The 26,257-nt window shown below is 55.9% G+C and overlaps 1 protein-coding gene across 6 annotated transcripts in view; it reads left to right on the top strand.

Annotated features, from left to right (window-relative positions):
• The window catches only part of BAIAP2 (BAR/IMD domain containing adaptor protein 2), a 50,808-nt gene that overhangs the window by 22,043 nt on the left and 2,508 nt on the right, over positions 1-26,257 (top strand). The window contains exons 4-14 of one of the 6 annotated variants that reach the window (XM_064467368.1): positions 1,986-2,047; positions 2,367-2,438; positions 2,787-2,924; positions 14,702-14,854; positions 17,240-17,467; positions 18,111-18,312; positions 18,822-19,023; positions 19,134-19,202; positions 19,455-19,617; positions 21,434-21,468; positions 24,054-24,101. In XM_064467368.1, coding sequence (XP_064323438.1) covers positions 1,986-2,047; positions 2,367-2,438; positions 2,787-2,924; positions 14,702-14,854; positions 17,240-17,467; positions 18,111-18,312; positions 18,822-19,023; positions 19,134-19,202; positions 19,455-19,617; positions 21,434-21,468; positions 24,054-24,081 — 1,352 coding nt within the window. In that variant the 3' untranslated portion in view covers positions 24,082-24,101. Of the gene's footprint in view, positions 1-1,985; positions 2,048-2,366; positions 2,439-2,786; positions 2,925-14,701; positions 14,855-17,239; positions 17,468-18,110; positions 18,313-18,821; positions 19,024-19,133; positions 19,203-19,454; positions 19,618-19,882; positions 19,982-21,433; positions 21,469-22,076; positions 23,344-24,053; positions 24,102-26,257 lie in introns of those variants that run through there. The other 5 variants (XM_064467372.1, XM_064467371.1, XM_064467367.1 and 2 more) reach the window with 5 other exon arrangements.

Here is a 26,257-nt window from a genome sequence, read left to right as displayed (position 1 = left end):
TGCTGTTGACGCTCGCTGGCGTACGGCCCGTGTGCCCAGGCGCCTGGTGTGCTGGGGACGGGCTGACCGGGCGGCAGGCTGGGGCAGCGTACGCTGTTTTTTGTGCTGAATAAGGGAACCATTGGGACCCTCACACTAGTGAGATGCTAGTTTGCCTCATCCCACCCTCCCTGTTGATGAGGTGTAACTCCATGTACAGAGGACGCAGTTGTCCTGGAGCCCAGCAGGGACCTGTCCTCCACAGAGGGCTTGTGTTCTCCTTCACTCTGTAAATACACCAAAACGGCAGTGTTTGCTGCCAGGGCTAGGCTCTCACTGGAGCAGGATGGGAGTGAGCAGCCCTGTGTGGAAGCAAACCTGTGCTCTCTGTGTCTCGGCTGCTGGGGGCTGTCCGTGCCAGGGAAGGGGGACCCACTGTCGGATGGGATTAGGGCGGTGGCTGCTCAGCCCCAGATCCCCAGTAGGTTCCCAGGTTCATTCCTGCTGGGAGCTGCCACCTCCACCCTGAGCAGCCTCAGGAACATTGTGCCATCTCCCACACACTGTCCTGGGGCTCCAGGGCCAGTGTCTCCTTCCCATTGTATTTCCAATATCTGGGATCGCTGTTCTGTCATTTAAAACTCCATGTATGTTTTTATGGGCTGTACATTTGGGGCTTGGAGTTATCCCAGGTGCTTTTTCCGGGACGGGATGTGGGATGCTGCTTCCCTTTGGAGAGCTTCTGTGGGTGTCGGGGGGCTCCCAGCCACCACCGGCTGAGGACCTGCTGGGGCTGAGTCCTGGGACCGGAGTAGCTCAGACACGGATCATGGCTTTTGGTTTACAAACAGCTCCACGCAGGCTGGAAGCCTTCTGGGAAGCTGCGACCTGCCCTGCTGGAAGAGCTTCCTAACTTAGCCCTCACAAATAACTGATGGATCTTGGCTCTCCCTGAAAGCTTGCTCTGGTCTGGAGACGGTGCTTTCAGTCAAACAGTAGCACTGGCTCCTCTCCTAAAAGACGCTCCTGCAACTCCCATGTGTGTGTCTGGCTCCAGCCGTGTTGGGGCTTTTGCTGAGGCAGGACACTGCCCTTCCTCCCAGGAAAAGTGCAGTGGGTGTGTGACTCGGTGAATTCTGCGTTTGAAAAGAAAAATTAAAGGAAGAGATAAAGCCGAGTTAGGATCCCTCGGCCGTGGGCAGCCCTTCGTGGGGCTGGCCTGTGGCCTTTGCAGCAGCCACGTGCCACAGCTCTGCCCTTGCTGCCCAGTTCGACTGCCCAGGGCAGGGCTGCCTGTGCATGGCTCAGCTGCTGAGGTTGAACAGGTCCAGTGGTTTTGAGGCAAATATCAACCGAGGGCTTAGCTCCATTTGCAGCTCCGTGTCCTGTGACACGGACTGAGTCCCAGGGCTGTGTCTATCCACTGCCCCACTGCTGGGGGAGAGAGATGCGGGAGCTCTGTGCTCGGCTTTGGGCTGTACATGTAGCTGGGAGAGCATCAGGCAAAGGTCCTGGCTCTAGCTGTGCTGTTTAAATCCCCGTCTCTGTTATTAGTGCAGCATTTCTTATCTCCACCTGCTCCCTTCAATATCTGGGCCGTGAATCAGGTCGAGGTGAGGGACCTTGCATGGTCCCATCATCTCTGCCTCCTTTGTCAGGTCCTTGTGGCCAGGCTAAGGGCTGGCATGGGCAGAGCTGTGCCGTAGCTGGGGTGGCCAACAGCACGGTAGATCGTGAGCAGGGCTGCCCTTGGGTGCTGGGGCCCTGCTGCTGCTTGTCCTTTTTTCCCTTCACGCTACACAAGACATCCATTTTTATCCAAGTGTATCAGATGAACATCTGCTCACCTACAGCTCCTCAAAGACTGGCACCAGGGGTATTCTAGGAGCACCCATGGGTCTGGCTGTGGATCCCTCCCTGCTAGTGGGGTGCTGCCTGCCCCAGCCCCTGAGGTGTGCTTTCAAGTGTGGTGCCTCAAACCTCCTCCCTACCTCTTGTCTTTGCAGGAGATGTGCTCTTCCAGATGGCAGAAGTCCACAGGCAGATCCAGAACCAGCTGGAGGAGATGGTGAGTGCCCCAGCCCAGGCATGCCGGGCTCTCCACCTGGCCACGGGCTGTGCTGGTATTGCAGCCGAGCAAAGCAGATTTCCATGTTTTGACCAGGCAGCACCAGCCCCTCTGAAGTGGATCTGCTGAGTTGCAAAGGGCATCTCATTGGGCATCTGCTTCTGCCCTGCTGGGTCCCTCTCTGAGTGTCTGTCTGTCCCTCCCTGCTGTCAGCCTCTGCTCTGTCTGCACAGCCCCTCTCCCCTGCCTACCCCGGTGCTCCCCGGGCAGGGTTTGCCAGCCCTCACCAAGGAACCGTGTTTTCTCTTTCTGCCTGCAGCTCAAGTCCTTCCACAACGAGCTCCTGACGCAGCTGGAGCAGAAGGTGGAGCTGGACTCCCGGTACCTGAGTGTGAGTTACGGACTCGTGTAGTCCAGCAGCACAAGCGCTGGCTCGGGCATCTCCGCATCTCCCGTTCCTGCTGCCCACCTGCCCCCTGGCCCAGCTGCCTGCTCGGGGGACAGTTGTGCTCCTGGTTACAGACGGGTCCCCGGCCATCACACACATCACCATGCGCAGAACAGCATTTACCCTAGTGTCAGGCCATTGCTGCCCCTGTTTGCTCTTCAGGCCATGGGGATCCTACGTCTCCCGAAGTCCGGGGGGTCTGCTTGCTTCTGCCAACCCTTGGCAGCTGGAGCTGCGGCTGAGGCAGGGGTTCGACTTTGGCTGCTTAGAGCTTTCTCCTGTCTCATCCAGGCTGCGCTGAAGAAGTACCAGACAGAGCAAAGGAGCAAGGGGGACTCGCTCGACAAGTGCCAGGCAGAGCTGAAGAAACTTCGGAAGAAGAGCCAAGGCAGCAAAAACCCCCAGAAGTACTCTGACAAGGAGCTGCAGGTAGGAGCCCGGGCCTGGGGGGGACGAGCATCTCGTCCTCGTGCAGGGCAGCTGATGCTTGGTACCATGTGCTAGAGGTGGTCTGGCTCTTGCAAGTGTTTAGATAAGGGCTTGCCGTTCTTGTTAGAGAAACGGGCGCAGCAGCATTAGGGGAGCGTGGTGGCGTGTGGGAAGTGTGGATAGGGAGGGGGCGGCAGCCCGTGATGGGAGCGGGTTGGTCTCATGGCCGCCCCGGGGGAGGACGGTGCAGAGGGGGAGGCTGCGAGCTCCGCTGACGGCAGATGTTGTGACAGGCGGTGCGGTGGTGACTAACCCTGCTCGATCCACTGCTCCTGGTGCTTTTTATTTTTTTGCTTAGTGAATGAACCCAAAAAGATCATTAATTTCTGTTGTGCCAGATCCATCTTCCTCTGGATGGTGTTTTGCTTAAATATTTTCTGTGCCTGCTGCTGGGGCGCCCCTTCCCCCAGCCCCGGTGGTGCGGGGCGGGGGCGGCCGCGGTGAATCACTGCGGTGTGATCACGGTGTGGGCTCCCTCGCCAACCACGCGCCATTTGCTAATCGGGTCCTGGCTGCGCGGGGCTGGGGTCCCGCACGGCACCTGCCTGGACAGTTTGCACTGCGAGGCGGGGACGTTTCAGAGGTCGAGGTATGGGGATTCCCTGCAGGGAATGAGTTGGGGTCAGCATCTTGCTGAAGAGCATCCAAGGCACATCCCTGGCTGATGCTGGGAGCGCTGGGGCTGAGCTGGAGCCGTGAGCTCCAAGGGGCTGTGGCACCTGGGTTACTGATGCGTTTGCAGCAGGAGTTCATGCCTTTCAGTTTGAGCTTCACCTGGAGCATGGCTGAGCACGGTGAATTTTAATGAGAGATTGATACACCTACCTGCAAACCTGCTCTGGCTGAAAGTCCTTGTGCTGCTACTCAAGTTAAGGCCATTGAATGATTACAAGATGAGTAGAACTTGAAAAGGGGAAGATGAACCCTGAAGCCAGAAATTACCTAGTCTTTGAGGCATGAGAGTATGCATTATGTTGGGACCAGGATCTGTTACTTTGGCTGCCACGGGCCAGTAACATGTCAAAATGATCCATGTCTGCTGAAGGGGATCTAAATGTTGGTGGCACTTCACTCGCAGGGGCTGTGTACGGGGTGGCATTTAAAGTAATCGGCACATGGTTACCGTGAAGGTTGTGCTGGGGAAGTGACATTCTTAATTGCCCTAAAATTTGGAAAATCAGTAAATCAGTCATTCTCTCAGTGGCATGAATCAGAATAAGCACTGAAGGATTAAAACGCACGCACAGTCATCCACCTGGGCTCGGTGTGCAGCTCGTGTGCTGAGTCGGAGCGCGTTGCACTGAGCTCGTGCTCTTCTGCAGCCCCTGACTGCCGAGGCTGCACCGAGCTGCGTGCAGGAGGCACGGCTGGAAGGTGTCGATGCAGCAGACTCGGGTGTCCTGCCCGCTGAGGTGGGGGCTGGCGCGTTCCTGAGAGCTGAGCAGCTTAAACCACTTCTGAGTTGTGGTGTCTTTGCAAGCCCTTGCTCTGAAATTCCTGCTGAGCAAGAAAAGCCCTGTTAGGCAACGAGGCTCAGCGTGGGGAAACTCAGGGATCAAACCTTTGTTATCCCCCACTTGTGAAAGCTGCTGATACAAACAGCGAAATTGCTGTTAGAGCCACCCCTCTCCTGCCTAACCCCACCAGGCTGCTGCCATGCAGGGATCCCCATCCCACACCCAGAGCTGGAGGAGGAGAAAATCCATCCCAGTGATCAGCTTTATATAGCTGGGAGAGGAGCGATGGTTTGATCCTCCTGCTGTGATATGGCAGGGACAGGGTAGTCCTGTTAGCACGGCCACTTTGGGCAGGGAAACAGGATCAGGCTTTCATTCTCTTAATCTTTCAGCAGTAAGTATTTAGGAAGTGCTTATCTCTGAAAAAGCCTTATGATGGCTTTTGAGCTTAAAGATCTATGAGACTGCTCAACTGATCGCTTCCCCCACACCCCCCCTCCCCCCAGATCAAAATACAAAGTTAAATTGCTGAATTCAGCCAAGAGGGCAGTTTTCCCTCTGTTATCTGCTGGCTGTAGTGCTGGTATTTCCTTCCAACAAAAAGAGGAGGGTATTTTGGGCCACCCTTGATGCTGCTTTTACCCTTGCCTGGGCATCGGAGAGCAGGGGGACTGCTGCAAGAGTGGGTCCAGCCTTGGAGCTTTGTGGGTGATGGTACTGGCCCGAGGAGGGAGCCTTGTGTGGGGCTTAGTGAATCCAGGCTTAGTGAACCAGGAGTATCTGCAGAGCTGCTGGTGTCACACCATGGGGCTCTGCTCCACAAAAATCTTTCTCAGCTGGCTTAAAACAGAGAACCACGCAGTTAGCTCTGGGGAGCTGCTACATGCAGTTCAGTTTGTTTAGCTGGCCCAGAGCCACCCCTGTGGCTAGCTTGTAAAACCCCAGGCAGCCTCCAAGGAGGCTGCTGAAGGTACCTTGTGATGCTGCAGGAAGCTGAAGACTTCATCAGGCTGGTGCCTGGGGACCGCAGACCTACCAGACAACTGGATGGAGCTATTCTAATGGGCCGTTGCAGATTACTTGTCTCGTAATGCTGTTGATAGAAACGTCCTGGTAGCTATATCAGTCATCTTCTTCAATAAAGCAATAACATCTTACTCTTCTTTTGAAGACTCATCCACTTAAGCTACTGTAGCAGTCAGCAGCCAGGAGTCTGATGCTCTGTCATCATCTCTCTTTGTGTTTAATGCTAAGGGAAGCAGATTTGCTCCTTTCTGCCTCTTCACCACTTGTTGAGTGACCACGTCTTGTCATTGTCTGGAAGTGAGACTGGTGGGCAAGATGAGCACGGTGGGAGCAGTGCTGTCTTCTTTGGGGAGCTCCAGGACATGGTTTCTGTAACATCATCTCACTCTGCCGAGGTGAGAGGAGAAATGGGGCTGTACAGGCTCTGGTTTGCAGGGTGGCAGAGGACAGCCCTGACCTGGGCCAGGGCGCCAGCGTGGTTTAGGCTCCATGCTCTGCTAGACTGATCAGAAAGCCAAGTAAAACAGCCCAAACATCTCACCTGTGACTCTTCAATTCAGATTTTCCCCCTTTATAAAGCAGAAATAAATGCTGATACTCAGCAGTCAATGCACATAGCTAATTATCTTGTGGCTGGTGAGCAGTAGCTTTGGGAAGGCAGAGGTAAAGGAGGTCTGCTTGGGATGAGGCAGCGGCATGATGCTCACGCACACATGCAGGGTGCTTCTCCTGAGCTTCAGCAGCCACTCATTGCATGGACGGAGCGGATCCAGGGTTGTCTGCAAGACCCACATCATCTGGCCACTGCCTCTTGTGCTTGTTTTGTGGAGTTTAATAGATGAGGATGGGCATCACAGGATTTAAATGGTTGAGGATTTAAAACACCTTGTGGTTTCCAGTAAAGGCGACTCACATAGCTTAAAAGCTCGAAGTGCAATTAGGCTGCAGGAGTGATTTTCCGTCTCCAAAGCTTTGTCATGGTCAAGAGAGATGCTGTGGTTGTGGGTTGTTACTGCTGAATGTCGCAATAAAGCCAGGCTTTTTATTCCTTATGAATCAGTCCGGAGCTTTTGTTATACGTGAGGAATGAAAGCTGAGACAGCTAACTGCCTCAAATGTCTCCTCTTAGTTATGTAGTTACTGAAATCTTTTTTGACCTGTGTTGAAAATGGGGAGAATAAACCAATTCCATTCACTTCATGTCTTTTATGAAGAAGAATGAAAACAATATTAAGATGAAACAATCACCAGGGAAGCTAAACTGCTGTAATTTCACTAAACACTGGTTATGATTGTCCTGGTTTCAGCTGGGATAGAGTTAATTTTCTCCCCAGTAGCTGGTGTAGTGCTGTGTTTGGGATTTAGTATGAGAATACTGTTGATAACACTGGGATGTTTTAGCGGTTGCTAAGTAGGGCTTACACTGCTCAAGGGCTCTTCAGCTTCTCCTGCTCTACCGACTGAGAAGGCTGGGGGTGCACAAGAAGCTGGGAGGGGGCACGGCGGGGACAGCTGACCCCACCTGGCCAAAGGGACGTTCCGTACCATGTGATGTCATGCTCAGTATATAAACTGGGATAAAAGCTGGCTGGGGGGCCGCTGCTGGGGGACTGGCTGGGTATCGGTCAGCACGTGGTGAGCGATTGCATGGTGCGTCACTTGTTTTGTATAGTCTTTTATTTTTATTACTATTCTATTTTATTTCAATTATTAAGCTGCTCTTATCTCAACCCACGAGTTCTCTCACTTTTACTCTTCCGATTCTCTCGCCCATCCCACGGGGTGGGAGTGAGCAAGCAGCTGGGTGGTGCTCGGTCGCCGGCTGAGGTTAAACCACGACAGCAATCAAGCCATGAAATCAAGGTCACGATGGGTTTAGGACCTTGATTGAATTAGCAGCTCAACAATGAACTTACGTTGGTTCAAACTATTTATCAAATCATATTAGCTACAAGCAATTGGGTTTCTCTGCTGGGCTGAGATGCAGCTGGCTGTAATTCATGCTAAATAGCGAAGCTGAAGCTGGCTGTTTGTGGTGAAAGGCTCTGCCTGACCTGGGCCAAAGGGCTTTTGGCGTGGCTGCGCCAGTGAGTGGCGGCTCACGGTTCCTCCCAACCCCTGCAAAACGAGGGGTTTGAGCTGGGGGCAGTGGGCTGCGGAGGCTGAGCTCAGCTCCTGCCCAGATGTGTCATCTGCTTGTCCACACCTACACCTGCTCCTGTGGGAATATTTTAAGCATTAAATACCGCTGTGCCAAATAACCTGGAGGGGGGTTTATAAACTTTTGTAATTGAAACCTCATTTTGATATTCCCATCAGGGGAAATAATTTTAGGTATAGGTTAAGAAGCTCTAACTGATAAGGAGTTTGCACAAACCAGGTTACAAAGGCTTATGTAAAAGTCAAATAGGGAAGAATTATGTAAATGCGCAGTGGCTGCAGGTAACTCTCTCCAGGCTTTATTCTGCTTTAAGATGAGTTAAGCTGGGCATCCAAACCCAGCAAATACAGCCAGTGGGTGCAGGGAGGGGAAGTGCATGTGAAACGCTTGGTGGGAGATGCTTCAGGTCTGGGGCTGAGCTGCTGTGCTCGTGTCCTCCTTGCCATGGCCAGGTCGGGACTGAAAGGGATCCCGACTCGGGAAGTACCAATCTCAGTGTTACCTGCTCGTGTCTCAGGACGTTACTGGAGAGCTCATCCCCTGTGGTAATTTTTTGCCTCTTGTTTTCTCTGTAATCAGCTGTGGACTCCTGTGCTGGCCCCTCTTACCATGGGGCTGTAGCCCTGGGGGTCCGAGGAGGCTCTGGGTGTTGCAGCTTGCTCTGGCAGCACACCAGACCCTCTTCTTTCCAGACATGGTGCCACAAGAGCCATACACTGAAGCATCTTTTTTGGGCTTTGTGGTCTGTGAGAGCTAATTAAAAGGGCAGCACCAAGAGGAGGAGTGTCTCCATCTGCCCCTTCCAGTGGCTGTGGTCAGGGTGGGCTTGCTCAGCCACTGCGGCCAGCTGGCAGCGTCCCTTCCACCCCAGGTGAGCTACAGGCTCCAGCACAAAGCGTGTTTTTCTGCAACCAGCTCTACAAATCTATAAGCAGTTGCTACAAATATGCAAAATGAAGTCATAAACTTTTTTCCTCTGAGCTGAGATGCCTCAAATAACTCATCTAGAGAGCTGGTCTCTTGGTCCCTGTGCCTGCAGAGGTCAGGGCCATGCCTGAGAAGCATTTCAGTACTAAACCTTCTGCATCAAGCTGTTGATCCGGGGTGTCCCTGTACTGAGGGAATGTTGCAAGCAGCTGATCATTAAACCCCCGCGCAGCTGGCTGGAGAAAGCGCTTGCCTGCTGTTTTGCTCTCTGTAAATTTTATGTAATATCACATGTGTGCGTGGATGGCAGTGAAAGGATGAGGCTGATACCCCAGTGAACAAATGTGTGAGACAGGCACCATAACGAGGGGAGACAGCCCTTCTTGGGGAAGGAAAGAGAGGCTGGTACCCTTGCAGCAGGGCAGCTGTCAGGGTTGTTATCCCTAGGATCCACCCAACATATTATATCACCTTTGATAACCATCAGTGCAACAGCGTCCACAGCATCCTGGAGGAGGGTTTTGGCCTCAGGGTGATGGAGCTGGAGTGGTGGAGGCTGGTGGGCAGCACCGTCTGACAGTGGACGGCTGCAGCGACATGGGGTCCCGTGGCTCTGCAGGGGTGCTTTGTCCTTGCAAAAGGCAGTGAAATGTGTTTTGGCTCCCATGGTGACCCACATATGGGCATTCTCTGCTGCTGGAGGGGGTTTGGTCTGTTGCTTTATTTGCCTTATTACAAGACAGGTTAGGTTACTTCAGGCTCATTTCTGAACTCTGCTCTCCTTCCCGGCCGTGCTCTGCTGGGAAGAGCCACTGATATCCCAGGGCTCAAATATGGCATCACTTTGTCCGGCTGAACAAACTGACCAACCTCCCTCTCCATCTGTATCACACCTGGGCAAGGATGGAGGCTGGAGGGAGGCAGGAGGGGGTGGTGTCTCCCCTGAGGCTGCTCCAGGGTCAACCAGCTTCCCCACAAAGAGGAAATCCTGGGAATGAGGGAAAGCTGTCTCTTTCCCCAGGAGCTGTCGGGACTGAGGATCCCCAAGATTCGTGTTTTCCTCAGTTTGGCTATATGCCATGGTAGGGTTTCAGCTGTTTCTCCTTGAGAATATTCAATAGCTTAGATGCTCTTCCTCTGTTAATCAGCCTAACTTCTTTCTTATTTTATCCCATTACTTTCTAATTATTCTCCCTTGGGGTTCCCTAAATAAATTCTCCCTTCTCTTAGTGTTTACTCCTTCCAGGTATTTCAGCCTGCTACATTGGTCCAGCACAGCTTGCACCTTCCCCTATCTTTCCTTGGTCTCTTTTCCCCGCTGCTCTGTGCTGCTGATCCTGACCCGTCCCTCCCTGGGATGAGAGCTGGTGTTTGGAGCCAGTGCAGGGACACGGTGCCCTCCCTGCTCTGCATCTCTCCTGATGCCAGCTAGAAGCACACTCACCGTGTGCTCCCTTGCGGCGTTACTGGCTTTCTGGTCTCAAAACATACAACAGCCATGTCCAGCGTGGTTAACTGGTGCTTCCCGAAATGCAGCCTTGCTGGCTTCTGCCTGCTGCTGGTTCCCTCTTGTCCCTGAGGCTGATGCTTTGCTCAGCAGTGGCAGATGTGTCTGATCACCGATAAAGTTCCATAATGCTGATTTCTGCAGTCATGCTCAAGGCATTAGCATTGCCCTTGGTTCGTATTCCTAACCCTTTTGCACGTTCTTGGCTTGGATAGAGCAGTTTGAACTAATTTTTTCCCAGTAAGGCTGTGTGGTTATTAAAGGCTTGACTGAAGTTCACTAACGATGTTGCTGTCTCACCTGCACTAACTACACTGATGACAGCGTGCGCTTGAAAAGAACTCAGGTCATGACATTTCTTAGATGCTTTTTCATCTTCACATACCTCTAGCTGTCAGCCTCGGAGTGGCATCGGGAAGATGTTACTGTAAGCAGCAGGGCCTTTGTGTGCCCTGGCTTTTCTGGGTGACAGTGGCTGTTCAAGCTGGGGACTTTGCAGCATCTTGTTTCCTCTTTCTTGTTTTCTTGTTCCTAATTTACTGTCTGACCTTTTGCGGTAACCTGGTCTGGCTTCTGAATGGAGATTGCCCAGCTTTGGCTGAGCCCAGCGTGGCCAAGCTTTGCTCCAGCATTGCTCGTCTCCCCTGGGCATCGGGCAGCCAGGAGGGGTTGAGCCTGTGCAGCCGGGGCTCCCCGGGCTGCCGGGACCGGGCTACCCCTCCTGGGATTGCTGCTTCCCTGGACCAGGCACGAGCCCTCGCCCTGCTGAGCCATGGCAGCATCTTAAACCAAACGCTTTCCCTGGCTGCACCCAGCACCGCCACGTGCTGACATTGCTAATTAGGTCAGCGGCTCCTGGTGAATTGGAAGTGGATGTGTTCAGGAGGTGGAGGGGGGGGACGGGGGAGTTATTTGAGGCTTCTCCAACCTAGAAACCCAGAAAAGGTTTCTGGAGCTGTTGGGTGGCTCTGGCACATGCTCTGGCTTTTGGCACGGCCGGGACCACCGCAAGCGCTGCCATGGTCGGCTCCCTGCCCTCTTGGCACTTGGGTCACTAATGGCTTTTTTGGATTTCGTTGTTTTTCTCCTCCTTTAAACTGGAATTTTTATTTGGACAAAGCTTAAAATCCATATTTGAAGCTGACAGCCTAAATCAAGGTCTTGATTTTAAGATGCACTGCTCAGGCAGTACGTGCTTGCTGTTCAGGTCCTGGAGAGGATGCTGCTAAGCAGCAGAGCCCGGACGCACCGAGGCCAGCGGGGAGGCACCTGCCCCTGGCCCTTACACTGGTGGTCAGGTCGTGTCAAGCTAAGAAATGTGTCTGGCTGGGGTTCAAAGTGCAGGATGGCTGCAGGATCCCCCTCCATTCCTGGGGAAAGGAGATGTGAGTGGCCGCCTTGAGCCCGTCAGTCCTGATGGGCACCTGGCTGCAGGTGAAGCACTGCTCACTGATTAGAGATGGTGCTTCTCCTTGACATACGGTAGTGAGATCTTACATCATGCTTTGTGTGGTTTTTTTTTTTTTCCTGTGCATCTGGCATATATAACAAGGTTTTGTTTAAATTGTCTTTCTATGCATTATTTGAAAGCCTATTGTCACTTTGAGCAAATACAAAATGAAAACTGTCTAGTGAACAAGAAGTGTTGCTCGCCATTTTGTAATGTAACAATGTGTAAAAATCAAGGCTCTGAATAAATCAATGGCACATCAGGCATATTTACATAAAGTATTAAAAGCGCTGAGAATACTAAATTTAGAGCATAGGCTCTCTGCTTGCAAATCAACGTGTTTTAACTGGCTGCAGCCATGAAGACAAGCCTTTCTTTAGTGAAGTAATTAAAAGTATACTTGCAAAACAAGGTTGAAATCAGGGATGTAAATAAGGCTTTAACTTGCGTATTTAAGTTATGAGTAAAACTAAAAATCTAACATTGCTCCGACAAGGAAGAATTTCCCCACCTTGCATCATGGTGTACGGCGTGTTCGGGAGTAGAGCTGACTCTTGCCCACCCGCCGTACCCGAGGCATGGCTGTGTCTGACCTGGGGATAATTATCATACAGGGAAACCTGAATCCTCGTGGGATGGTCCTTGTGCTACTGAACTAAATTAGCCAGAGGTGGACTCATTTCACTCCTCACCTTCTCATTCTTGATGGCCCAGTTAGTAAATTAAGCAGGATGAGTTTAGGGTGTCGGCGTCCGCACTTGCTCCTGCGCTCCTGCTATTTCAGGTGCTGTCAGGGTTGCGGTTTCCTTCCAGAAATGGGGCTCTGCAGGAGGGGGACAGCGTCCCACTACTTCCCTCGAGAGAGAGAAATGAAGGAGACCTTTTTGGGAGCTGCCTGTGGTGCAGGGGTGTGGGGACAGCAGGGCTCATTCTGTTCCAGGCGTAGCAGGGCTGCAACAGAGGGCTCCGGGCACCAGACCCTGGGGGAGCTGGGGGCTCTCTGGCCTGGTGCTGGGACGTCCTTCCCTCCCAGTTCCCTGTCGCCGCTGCCAAGCTGACGCCTCTGGGCTCTGTCCCTGTGCTGTTCCCGGGGCTAATAATACCTGGGAGGAGGCGGTGTGCTGCCGGCAGCGCCTCTGTCCCGAGCCCACTCCACAGGAGCAATGCTTTTCCTACTCACGCCGAGCACGTCCTCCCACTGCCGCCTGCTCCCACCCGCCTGCCGGCACGTGCCCGGGGCTGCTGCTGCCTCTTCCCGATGCCTCTGTGCCTGCTGCCGGCGCAGCCCGGCTGCCTGATGGCTTTCCTGGTGCCTGCCCCTATATCCCTGCCAGCCCTGGTCCGGCTCAGCTCTCCCTGGAGCTTCGCTTGCGGGTGATGCGAATACCTCCATTATTTCTGCTTTTACACCTAATGATGTCAGCGCAGTTACCTTCATTTGTTTCTGTTCCTAAATGTGGACATTTGTGCTGGATTTCCTCATTTGGGGGGAAAAAATTCTTGCAATAGGGTTCAGTTGCGAACTCAGTTTTTACCCATTTCTCACTGATCCCCTTTCCCCCACCTGTGTTGGTGCCTGTGGGGAGACCCAAAACCTGCTGCGTCCAGCACAAGCTCTCTGCAAGGTTTGCTCTTGAGGGAGGATGCTCCAAGGAGGGTGGGAGTAGCAGGAGCTCCAGCTCTGAAAGAAGCTCCCTTTGAAGTCCAGAATGTCACTTAATCTCACTGCTTTGTTGAGGTTTGTTCCATTTTATGTCTGCTAATAAATATTGTAGCATGCTAAAAATAACTGCTAAACATGAAGAAAGAAGTAAAGCTGCTTTGGGCCCTGAATTTTCAGTTTAATTCCCTTCTCATGGAAGCTCAGCCTTTCTGAAACAAGTTTAGCAGTGCCTGGTCTACACGGCTGCTTGTGGCTTTTCAGTGCGGGGTTGCTGTCCCAAGGAAGGGCTGGTGGCAGCGAGGTGTTGCAGAGCAGGACAGCAATGGACGGGAGAGATGCTCCTCTTAAAGGCTTGGTGGGTGCTCTCCCAGTGCCACATCAAGGGCGGCAGCTCCTTGCAGAGGAGCTGGGGACATCTCTCGACCTCTGTTCTCAGGGATGCTGATGGTGTGGCCGAGCAGCAGCCCTGCGGTCCCTGGCACTGCTCTGCAGCCCTCCCATGTGCCATGTTCACATCACACAGGTCAGCCTGAGCAGCTGGGTTACTCCAGGCCAGCTCCGCGTGCTGCTTCCATGCCCTGTATGGTGCTGGCAGAGTCCCGCGTGGCACAGCCGTGCTGGCAGAAGTCCTGTAGGTAGAGCAGGAGCCTGTGCCAGCTGGGGAGCCTCACGCTGCTGTGCCTATGACATCTCTGCCCGGTGCTGGCAGGGGCCTCAGCGTCCCCACAGTCCTGGGCTGCATGGCATCGAGGAACGGCCACCCTGGCAGTCCCCTTGCTGCTCGCAGCCGGGCAGGGAGTGTTGTGCCAGCGTGCAGCACTGCCCTGGCACCCGCCCCCTGCACCGCTTACCGGCGAGTGCATATTGAAAATGTTCCTGGTAGTTTTAGCATTGCTGGTGCTTGTGTGTGTTGGAAGGGTTTACATGCTGTCCCACTGGCTCTGGGCAGCATGGCCCTGCCCATCCTTGCAGGCAGCGATGGGCAGCAAGCAGTGATTTGGCAGACACCGACAGCAGAGGAGGTGCTGGAGGTGTTCAGCCTGGGCTGGGTTTCATGGTGGTTGCACACTGTGATCCCTGGCAGGGATGAGCAGGGGGCTGTGGGGCCTGTTGCCAGCTCTGGGTGGTTGGGGTAACTGCCCCGGCCTCCGCCACCGGTGCAGGTGCCTCGGCGGGGCTCGGGTGCCCGTTTGGTGAGAGGGCGGCTGCACGCGGTACAGCTTGTCCCACCGCCCGCATGGCTCCCGGCCCACGCGCTGAGTCAGCGCCTCTGCGTGGGGGTGGGGGGCTCAGATGAGTAAGGGTGGGTTGGAGGGGCTGCGCAGGCATGTGTGTGCACGTCCTGTGCTGGGGGGGCCCCTGCGGGCACCCTGCCTGCCGGCCACTCCCCGACCAGTCCCACGGCTGCACTGCTGACCCCCCTCCGGAGGATGCTGCAGCATCCCCTACCCTGCACACAGAGGGGTAGGTGCTCAGTGGGCAAAGCGGTGAAGGCAGCCACCTCTCTGCTTCTCTTTCCATTCTAGTACATCGAAGCCATCAGCAACAAGCAAGGCGAGCTGGAAAACTACGTCTCTGACGGCTATAAGACAGCTCTTACGGAAGAGAGGAGACGATTCTGCTTCCTGGTAGAGAAACAATGTGCAGTAGCAAAGAGCGCGATCACCTACCACGCCAAGGTGAGTCAGCCCCACCGGAGGTGCCGCTCTGCTGCTGTGCTCCTGTGGCTGCAGGTCCCCGGCTGCCCCGTCACCTGGTGGGTGCTCCTGTCGTGAGCCATTGCCTATAGAGCAGGCTGATATGCTGAAAGCTGCAGCTGCGCAGCCCCTGTGGCGCAGGGGCAGAGGCAGGGGAATGAATATACCAGCGGGTGACCCATGGACGAGGTGCCCTGGGAAGCGCGTGTGCTCCCAGGCTGGGAGAGGCAGGGCTGCTTCCAGGGCGCTGCTGCCTTCCTGGCCGCACCCTGAGCTGCCCTTCCTCTGATGAGGGGCATGTCTCCCATGGGTGCTGCTCTGCATTTCAAAGCAGCTTCTGGGTGCGAGAGGTAAATGAGACCAATTGTGGTTTGTTCAAATGCCAACGTGGTGGTGAGGGCAGAGCCTGGCAGCCCATCCTGCTGTCCGGCTTGCCGAGGCGGTGCTGGCCTCTCTGCAGCGCCAACCTCACCTGTGTGGAAGAGCTTGTGGTAGGTGGATGGGGTAGAGTTCACCTCTCCTGCATGCTGTGGTCACCGAGGTCTGATGGCTCTGCCCTGGCAGAAGCTTGTCAGGTTCCTCATGCATCAGCTCATGACTTGCAAAAGCAGAAGAAATGCAAAGCAGCGCTGTTCCTGCTCAGTCAGAGCTGCACTGCCTACCTGGCAGGGCAGGCAAAGGGCTCCCTCTGGCCCTCTGGTACTCCCTGGCCTTGGTAAAGGTGGGGATTAAACGAGAGATTAAACTGCTGCTCCAAATACCCTCTTGCACATTCCAAGCAGCCCACTTTTCCTGGGCCAGGGGCCAGAGCTGCTGCCTGCCCGCATGGGAAGTGGTGGCCCCCTGCACTGGTCCAGAGGAGAATCCATCTGGACAAGGGCTGGGAACGCTGGTGCTGCTCCCACAGTCTCATGCTCCCGTTCTGGTTGTTCCCCACCGCCACCCCCAGTTGCTCACAGCTCCCATCTGTCACCACCACGCTTGGCACCAGGGAGCCAGAGAAGGAGTTTGGATTAGTCAGCACTGTCCTTGCGCTGCACTGCAGGCTGGGTTGGTGCTTGGAACATGCAAAGTCCTCCTGTAGTGCAGGAGGGAAAAGAACTCCCCCCTGGAGATGAGGGTGTCGGCAGACACAAGGGTGCCAGCACTTGCAGCATGACCGTGGCACAGTGAAAACAAAAGCTTCTTTCAGCAGCATGTAGAGGGTGGCTTTGCAAGAGGGACTGTACAGGTGGCTCGTCCACAGTGTGGTGGGTGTATGTGCAACGTGGGCGCCCATCCCTGCACCAGTCTGGCAGCTGATGTGGGCCTTGCTGGCTAAAAACGCCGTCCTGCTGCTGCCTGCGGCTCCTGGAGGATGCTGGCAGCAGCCACAGTCTGGTTGGTGAGGCTACGCCTCGGCTGGAGCTGGTGGCCAGTAATGGGGAAGGGTTCTGGGACTTTGAAGTTTGCTTTAGAGGGCTTTTTGATATGTAGGGACCAAGTTGTCTCCAGGTGAGATGGGTTGCAAAGCTGTGCAGCAGCGTCAGGTCACCCTCTGCTGTGTGGCTCTGCGGGGTGAGCCGGTGGGGGAGTTAGCTGTCAGGCTTACTGGAGCTGCAACTGCTGCTCTTCACAGCACACTTCCCAGGGAGGTGTTTAGGCAGGCACTGGGGGTCTGCATGGTGCTTGGCTGGGGAATGACCTCGGGGTGGTTTGGGACATCTCCCTTTGAGCATTGCACAATGGGACGCTAGCTCACATGGCATTGGTGTCTTAGCTGAATAAGGGCAAGTTAAGCTCCATTTCCCCCCTGCCCCTTGGCGCGCAGCTCAGCGGTAGGTGGCTGCAGGTCCTGCCCATGGGCAGGGAACAGCACGGTTTAGCTGCAGGGTGGTGGGGCCAGAGGCTGCTGGGGCTGAGCAGCCCTAAGCTCGAAGCTCATCCCTCAGGACCTGGGTGACAGCACAGAGTACGCCTGTGCACTGCATGTCCCATGGCCGAACCTTTGGTCGGGTTTTATTTCCCTGCTCTGTCAAGCAGAGCTGTTCTCGCTAAGCCCAGCACCCTGCCTGGCTTTCTACAGCCCCTCTGTTCCTGGAGCTGCCCCATGCAGATATCTCAGAATAAGCTGGGGAGATGAATTGTGTCTTCCTTTCCTCCTTTCCATTTTTCATGACACCTTCCTGGCTCAGCTGCTATCAGAACCTGGAGGCTGTAAGCCCCTGCGTTTTATCTCATCCGTGCCATGTACACAGGAGTCAGTCAATCTTGCGGCCAGGTTCAGGCCAGCTCTGGATACCCGCAGTGCTGACCAGGGAGGGGTGCAGAGCTGGGTGGGTTTTACCGCACCCCTGTGCCCTCACACCTCTTTTTTCTCTATTGCAGGGGAAGGAGATGCTGACGCAGAAGCTGCCACTATGGCAGCAGTCCTGCTCGGATCCCAACAAGATCCCGGACCGCGCTATACAGCTGATGCAACAGATGGCTGCCAGCAGCAATGGCACCATCATGCCCAGCCCTCTGTCTACATCCAAATCCAACCTCATCATCTCTGACCCTATCCCTGGTGCCAAACCTCTCCCTGTCCCCCCGGAGCTGGCACCTTTTGTAGGAGTAAGTATCTTCACTGTGGAAGCTGTCCTGCCCTTCTGAACAAAGCTGGAGGGATGAGCCTGGGCCGGTGTCACCACTGTCCTCAGCAAGTTGCCTTTTGATGGACTGTCATTGATGCGCAGGGATGGGCAGCTCTGTGCACATGCTGCCTTGGGATGTGGAAAGGAGCCTGGCATGGGGATGGGCAGCCCAGCCCATCTGGGTTGCTGAGCTCCAGAGGGGCAGGGGCTGCAGGGGCTCCCAGGTGCATTTTGGGGAACCTATGAGCTGGACTTGCTTGGCCCAGCTGGTCCCAGTCAGACTGGTCCCAGAGCTGTGGGGCTAAATCAAGGTACCCAAGTAAGTATGGGAGAAGGTGCTTGGAGTGACCCATGGGATGAAAGACCCCCTGATTCTGGGGTATGAGCGGAGCAGTAGGGCTCAGGAGGGTATGAGGCAGCTTGGAGCAGTAAAACACCATAGAGGTGACCCCACTGCTTGCCCCAGAGCAGTTTGTCTCAGGTGGGGAACTAAACCCAACAGGCTGAAGCTCTGATCTGCTGTGAGCCGCCTTCCCTGGAGCTGCGTCCCGCTGCGGGAGCTGCAGTGGGATGCCTTAATGAAGATATTCTCCATCTTCCCCCCTCCTCTCCTCTCTCCATAGCGCATGTCGGCGCAGGAGGCCATGCCGGTGATGAACGGAGTCTCAGGCCCAGACAGTGACGGGTACAACCACTGGTCTGAGATGAAGCCAGCACAGCCCAAATCTTTATCTCCTCCCCAGCCTCAGAAGCAGCTGAGTGACTCTTACTCCAATACACTCCCAGTTCGCAAAAACGTGCCACCGAAAAACAGCTACGCATCAGGTGAGGCTTAGTCCTCCCCATTCTCTGCTCCCGGGGTGCCGTGGTGCCGGCTGTGCCGGGCAGCGCTTGCGGCATGTGTTCGGCAAGGGCTGATTGCAGCTGTGGTGAGCAGGGTTGTCGGGATGTTGTTGGTGGCAGGGCAGTGAATGGCAGCATCGCTCCGGCATCAAGTGCCACTCATGCTCCTGGACCTGGGGTTAGGAAACAAGCAGAGCTGGGCTCTGCTGTGGCTTGGGCTGGGTGGGCTTTCAGCCCACTGACAGGATTTCCAGGAGGAAAATCGTGAGGAATCTTGTGTAAGGAGACAGTTCCCTTTGCCATGGCTGGTGGGCGATGCCAAGAGCAGCGGCCTGATCCTGCTTGTTAAGGGGGAAGGTGTGAGTCTGACACTGGAGGTTTTATTGGAACCCGGGGTAAAATAAGCAAGGTCAGGGACCTGGCCCTGTCTGTGCCTGGATTTGGCCATGGGGTGAAGGACTTGAGGAACTCATTGGTCTCTCTCCCACCAGCTGAAAACAAGACGCTGCCACGCTCCAGCTCCATGGCCGCAGGGCTTGAGAGGAACGGCAGGACGAGGGTGCAGGCCATTTTCTCTCATGCTGCTGGAGATAACAGCACCCTCCTGAGCTTCAAGGAGGGTGACCTCATCACGCTGCTGGTGCCAGAGGCCAGGGACGGCTGGCATTACGGAGAGAGTGAGAAAACAAAAATGTGAGTGCCGCAGCCATCCCCCGCAAACTGCTGCACCCTGGGTGCAGCCTCTCCTAGATCCTCCGTGAATAAACATGGGTTTGGCCTCATCCCCTGCCTTTGCCTTTCAGGAGGGGCTGGTTTCCTTTCTCCTACACACGGGTCCTCGACAGTGATGGCAGTGAGCGGGTCCATACCAGGTAGGAGCATCATGCTGGGTGCTGTGGTGGGTGGGTTCCTGTGCCCCTCCCAGGACTTGGGATGGGAATACTCTGCATTCCCCAGACACAATGCATGTCGTTAGGAATAACTCCCAGCACAGGTGGGTGGTAGCTTCCTTTGGGGGGGCTTTGGCCATGGGATCCCCTGCTGTGGATGGATGGGCAGCCTGGGCACATCTCAGCCCAGGGTGGGCTGGTGCTGATGCTTCTGCTTTGGGTGCCCCCACCCAGCCTGCAGCAAGGGAAGAGCAGCAGCACCGGCAACCTGCTGGACAAAGACGACATCGCTATCCCACCGCCCGACTATGGCATGGGCTCCCAAGCCTTCCCAGCGCAAGGCGTCAACACCTTCAAGCAGAGGCCGTACAGCGTGGCCGTGCCCGCCTTCTCCCAGGTGAGTCTGTCGGACAGCAGGGGGGCTGCTCCCACTCCGGGGAGAGACTTTTTATAATCAGGAGATGCTTGAGAAAAGCCCCAGGTCTTAGTCCCTGCTGGAGCCTTGTGCGCGGTGGCCTGGGTGTCTGCGGTGTCCCCGTCCCGTGTGCGGTCTTAAAGCAGAAGGATGAAATGTGTTAAAGCGTGTCCTCAGTCCTGCCGTTGGTGTAGACGGTGTGCGGGTGAAGGAGGGCTGCTCTCCAACCTCTGTTCGTTGTTTGTAGGACTACCTAATGCCCTATGGTTGTGCAATTAAAGACTATTCCAGTGGCCTCTGCCAACCACCCTCCGCTCACTACAAGCCTTACACTAGGTCAACAGCTGTAAGTCCAAATGCACGCAATGTTTCCCTTGGGATTTACGGGCAGTTGGCCGTTTTTTGCCTGGTGACCCGTGTGCCTTGCCCAGGGCCTCGTCTCCTGCTGAGCGTCAGCTCTGGGGGAGAAGGGACAGGGGGTGCAGGGAGGTGGTGGGGGAGGAGAGCAGTGGATGGGGAGGACCAGCCAGTTTGGCTCACCCAGGCAGAACGGGCAAGGCACGGGGAGTGAATGGCGCAAAATGGCACCCTAAACCCCCAAAGGACAACACTTGCCTACTCCATGGGAGCCTCCCACCAGAAACAAGCTGTTCACAGGCAGCTGGAAGTGTTTTCTCTGGCATGTACCTATTCAAGCTAGTGATGGTCCCGTGGGAATGCTGGAGTGAGCTGCAGGGCGGGGGCAGACCCCATCCAGGGCTCTGGCGGTTGTCCAGAACAACCTTAGGGCTTCTCGGATAACGCATTAGGGAGGATGCATGTGGTGTGGGGCTCATCCCTGCCAGAGTGAGCGTGGTGGGATGAGCCGCGCTGGCTTTCCTGGAGCGCTCAGCACGTGCTGGTGCATGGGGAGAGGATGAGGAGGGGGAGAGGCGGCCATACAGCACCCGACCCTTCAGCAGGGCGCTCTGGAGAGGCAGCAGCTCTGGCTGGGGTCTGGTCCTCTCTGCAGGGGGGTATGGGCAAGCGCAGCCCCACTTGCTGTTTGCTGGGTTTTCCCAGCAGGGTTTGCTGCTGGATTTGGGATTTTGTGATTGGGAGCGTTCCTGGGACAAGGGGAACATGGGTGTCTGATCCCTGGTGTATGGCCAGCTCAGAGACCAGCAACTCCCTCTCCTTCCTGGAGCAGTTCTGTGTGTGTCATGGAGAGAAGAGCTGCCCTGTGGCCATATCCCAGGGCAGGTCCTCACCTGGGGAGTGACATCCTCAAGGGACGTCCTCTGAGCCTGGTCCCTGTCTGCTCCTTGGACCACTGCGGTCCTTCCCTCCTGCAAAGGCCATTCAGTACTGGCTGAAGGAGAAAATGGTCCAAAACCCTGTGGGTTTCTGGTGGGAGTTAATACAGACAAACACTTCTTTCCACAGAACATTTCACTAGTGTCTCTCAGACTTGTTCAATCCCTTTTTGAGTGTCTTGCATCTCAAAAGTGACTGGAGCTCTGTACCATGGTGGGGCTGGGCAGAGCAGGCCAGGGATCTCCCGGCTGTTGCTTTCCCTTGTCTTGCCAGAATCAAGTCCTGCTCCAAAGAGAGTAGCGCAACTTCACTCTCTGCTGTCTCAATCCCATTTAAATCATCTCCATATCTCCCTTTCGTCTCCAAATGCATTGGCTCTCAGCCCCAGTATCCCTGGGTCCTGATGCACTTTGGTCTGTTCGTGTGACCCTCCAGTGGCACCTGAGTGGGTGCAGCCCATGTCCCCTACCCCTCACCGTGCTTCCTCCCCTCCTCTCCGCAGGGTCTTGACGACTATGGGACAAGGTCCGTCAGCAGGTAAGACTTTACCTTCCTGTCACGTTACCTGAAAGTGAACTGTTGGTGTTGGCTCTGGGGGAAGCCGTGGTGCCGTGTCCCCATGGGGGTCCCTGCGCGGGCTCCCTGGGGGACAGGCGGTGGCTGGGATGGGGCTGTGTGGTGGAGGATGTGGTGCAGGTCTCATCTGTGAGTGCAGAGGGACCCAGCGTCTCCCGGGGAGGGCAGGTCCCAGGGCCAGCCCCTGCGTCCCTGACCTTGCACCCTTTGTGCTCCTCTGGAGAGAGTTGCGTCTCTCCAGCCTCCCCTCTGGGGCTTGTGCCCAGATAGCGAGGCCATGGAGAGTGCACCCTGTGGGGTCTTTCCCCAGCACCTCCTCCATCCCTATTCCCTCTGCCTTGAGTTGCCCCATTTTGCTCTTGGGGTTAAACCCCAAACCCACTGGCACGGTCTGCGAGCAAAGCGGCGATGGGCAGGCGTTGAGCTCGCCGCCCGCCTCCGCTCTGGGGGTGCCGTGCTGGTCCCTGTGGTGCCGTGCCGGGGAGCTGGGCTCCTGGGCACGGTGCTGCCTCGTGGCATGTGCTGGCAGTCCTGGCCATTCTGGCAGTCTCCTGTGCTTTGTTCCGCAGCGGCAGTGGCAGTTTGGTATCAACGGTGTGAGGACACCTTGGCTAGCGGCGGCCCCTTGCTGCTTGGAAGAGCTTTCTGCTTCTTTCCCCTCTTTTCTTTCCCCTTCATTTCTCTTTCTCTACTTCTTTTGGATTTTAAACTCTTGTGATCTTCAAGGAAACCATGGTGCTTCCCCACCCCTCCCTGGTGTTCACAGTGCCCTTGTTTCTGAAGCCTTTTCAGAGCAGAAACTGCCGATCGGTCTGTGCTTGCTTTGAAGCAGCCTGGATGCAGTTTACACTTTAGTGGGACCCAGTTTTTGTACTGCTGTGTGAATGTTAGCGATGCACTATTCCTCCTGTGGGGCTGCGCGCCAGCCGCCTCGCACGAGCCTGGACAAAACCTCCCAGACTGGAACAAATATGCATGGCCTCTGGTGTCCGTACTGTTACCGAGCATCCGGGATGCCCGCGCCCGGGATGCCGTTCCCGTGGGGGGCAGCAGCCCCGTGCCTCCCCCTCAGCCTGATCCGCTTCCATCCAACCGCCCACCGCGGTGGCTTTGGGAGAAGCGGATAGTGCAGAGCTCCCGCCACAGGGAAAGGGCTGCTTCTCGGCTGGGGTCCTGCTGGCCATGGGGCGCAGCCAGCAGCCCCCCCCCGGAAGGGTTACTCCTGGTTGTTTTATAAATATATATATATTTTTTGTAGCAAGGTATTGTTACCTCACGTTAGCGCTGGGGGCTGGTGCGGAGCTGTCAGAGGACGTGCTCGCATCCCAAAACCAGGCTTGAGCGAGGCAGCCCCCCGCTGTGCCGGGGGGCTCGGCAGTGGCTGGGGGTCTCCCACCCCAGCGCCGGGTCGGCACTCGGGGTCCTGCTCCCGCAGCTGAGCCCGGCCATAGCCCTTCCAGTGCCCGTGGCCGTCTCCACCGCAAAGCTGCACACGCTTTCTTTTTCTGATGTGATTTTTAAAACCTCTTACATTGCCTGTTTACTAGGACATTGCTGGCAATACAGATACACACACGGACAAGTTTTTGTTTTATATACTTGCCTATGGGCATATTGTAACAAGACCCTCCTGCATCAATGTCCTAATTTTGCTAAAGATTTTTAACCTAGGATATTTCATGCTGAATGACTGAATGTAGAGGGGGGGAAAAAAACCCAGCCTAGCAAAGCCTGTATGGAGATTGTAAAGCGTTGAAAAACCTTTTTTAAAAGCCAGAGAGAAATGTGCCCTGTACTGAGTTATTGTTTGAATAAAAGTTTTATTTATTGCATTGAGCTGGGCCTTGGTGTCTTTTTCGGCTGCCGTGCCTGTGTGCTGCCCATCACCGCCTGCATTGCCCATTGCACATTGCCATGCCTTTTTTGTTGGTTTTTTTTTTTCTCTCCCCCCTTCTCCATCCTGTTGGCAGCAGGTGACCAGGGGAGACCTTGGGTGCCACCTGCCTGTGCTTGGCCCCTTCAGGCTTTAAACAGCTTTGCTGAGCGGGAGCAGCTAAAACTGTTTAAGGGCCAGGTCCCCTTCTCCCTGTGCATCTCAAGGAGATGCTGCTGCTCGCTGCATGCTGAGGCTGTGGCTGCACTTTCCTGGCCCGGCGGCAGTGGGAAAGCAGTGATGGTCGGGGTGGGGGGAAGGAAGCTGCCCCCCTCCCTTCCGTAGCCCCCGTCATGCCTGGCCTCTCCTCTCTGCAGGTGGCTCCCGGCGCGCCGGCTGGCCATGCCCTTCCTTCCCCTCCTCACAGGGAGCCGGCGGGCAGCACCAGCAACTCAATAAACATGACTTTTCCTCCTTTTTCTTCTTTTTTCCTCCTGTTTCCTCTGCCCAGAGGTGCTGCGTGTGGTGCAGCCAGTGGGCTCTGTGGGCTCTCTTGCTGGGGCGGCTGCCGGCTCGTAGCCCGGTTCCTCTCCTTAACCAACACCTTCTGTTCCCATCAAGGGGTCGGAGCATGTCCCAGTGTCCTCCAACCTGCCTTCTCTTTCCCTTGCAGCCCTGATGTTGAAGTGGCCAGGTTTTGAGGTGCCCCTGCCCGTAGTTAGTAAGTTGATGGTCTCGGGGGGCCGAGCCCTGGGTGCGCTGGCGCTGGGCAGCGGGTGATGGCCGTGGGGCTGCGTGGGGACGGTGCCACCGCTCTGCTTCCCCCTGCACCCGGCCAAACCTGTTCCTTCCCTCGGTCACCGCCTCTCCCCGTCCCGGTGGCGGGAGCTCCTGGTCTAACCATGCTTCATCTGCACGGCTCCTCATGCTGCTGCCACGCCGGGCAGCCCGCTGGGGCTGCGCTTCCCCCAGGGATGCTGAGCTGCTCCTCCTGCTCCCGCTGCTTCCCCTGCCCCCCATAACCAGCCTCTTTGGTTGTAGGTCTCCGGCGTCTGCTGTCCCACCAACACCTAGTCGCTGCATCGCCATCCCCAGCCCTCTCCTGTGGCGACAGAGCAGATCCATGCTAATGTCAAGTTTCTTGAGCAGCTTCTTTTGCTTGTAGGCTGCCCTGGAGATGGATCTTGGGAGCCTCCTTGTCCCAACCCCAGCTGTGGCCCCAGGGCAGGGATGGAGGATTACCCCCAGGAACCAAGACCCCCCCTCGCCAGCACTGCAGAGCCCAGGAGGGCCCTTCCCTGGTTCTCTTTGATCTGTGAGCTGTTTTTCCCATGGCTGCCAGAGCTGTGGGCTCCTGTCCCAATGGCTCTTCTCTGCCAGAACAAAAATAGTTAAATAATAACCCCTGGTGACTCATCAAAGCAACCTTTCCTCTCCCTCCAGTCCTGAGAATCTATTTTGGCATTCTGGGGGGAAAAGTTATCTCAGAATCTGCATTAATTAGGTGGGAAATTAATTACCCTATTTTTAAGCAAAAGCCATTTATCTTTTGAGGAAAGCAGAGCACACTTAGAGAGGTGAAAGATGGCAGGGGAGAGGGGCCAAGGGAGGCAGTGAATACCCTTCCTGGGGGACCGAGACTACTCTTCTTGCCCTGTGGGAGGTGGCTGGGGACATCCCAAAGCTGCTTGGGTCCCGGCAGAGGTAGCCAGTAACCACAGCTGCTCCTAACATGGCTTAACCCCATGTTCATGTTTGTCTTGCTATCATTTCACCTGCGCCCCTGACTCAGGATGGCAAGGCTGTGACCCATGGGGGAGACCTGCTGGTGGCCTGGCCATTGGAGCCGGCATGCCGTGGCAGTGCCAGGGCCGAGCAGGGCTCACTGCTGCAGGCTCGTGGCCGTTGCCTCCGATGCCAGAAGGAGAGGGTTTGTGCAGCTCCCCGGGGAAGGCTGGCTGCAGAGGCTGGGCTGGGGCTGACCAGGCAGGGAAGGGCTGCAGGCAGGAGAGGTGGGGGTGTGTGAGGCTGGAGGGAGGGCAGGGGGCTACAGGGGTGCTCTGTGGTCCCCTTGGCAGGTTTGGACGTGATGGCTCCAGGCGGCCCAGGGTGGCTGTGCACCACAGGCAGCCAGCGGTACCCCTATGGCTGCATGCCCACCTTGGGAGTTACCTCCTGCCTGTCCTGCTGGGAGGGGACAGAGGGACCCTCCCTGGGGCAGGTGAGGGTGCTCCCTGTGTCACGGCACCCTGCAGAGCAGCCCTTGTCCCCCATCCCAGCCCGGGCTGCGTGTTTGCAGATGCTGTGTGTGGCAATAGCTGTAGCTAGCAAGTGCTGGCAGCAGCAGGACAGCGCTGGGGACGCCCCAGGTAGGTAAAAGCCCCGCTCAGCGCAGCTGCTCATGGCTCTGGCTGTGGGATGCTGCTGCTTCCTGGGGTGGCCAAGGCTGGCTTGCTGGGAGCTGGGCTGAGTTCAGCCTCGTGGCCCTACAGAGCCCCTCCTGCACAGCCAGCTTGTCCGGGCACCCTTCCTCTCCCTGCACTCTCCCTCTCCAAAGGTTTCCCAGCCAGCACTGCACAGAGCTGCAAGGTCTACTCTTGCCCAGGCGTCCCTTGGCAGATGCGGCACAGGGAGCCGTAACCCTCTGCTTCCCCATAGCATCACAGTGTGGGTGCCGGGTGATCTCGGGGTGCTCCCACATGTGGGACTGGCTCAAGCCCAGCCGGGGGGGGGCTGGAGCAGCTTCTCCAGCCCTGGTCCTCCTTGGCAGCCCCAGCTTCAGCCTATTGGAAAGCAAGGTAGGAGAACATCCCATATGCAGCAGCCTTTTCCAGCTCATCTCTTATATCCACCACTGCTTTAACTGAGAGAGAAGGG

The sequence above is a fragment of the Phalacrocorax carbo genome, chromosome 16 (assembly GCF_963921805.1).
Source record: "Phalacrocorax carbo chromosome 16, bPhaCar2.1, whole genome shotgun sequence".
In the NCBI taxonomy this organism is placed as follows: domain Eukaryota; kingdom Metazoa; phylum Chordata; class Aves; order Suliformes; family Phalacrocoracidae; genus Phalacrocorax; species Phalacrocorax carbo.
Note: the sequence above shows the minus strand (reverse complement) of the source record. Positions and strands in the feature narration are given on the sequence as shown.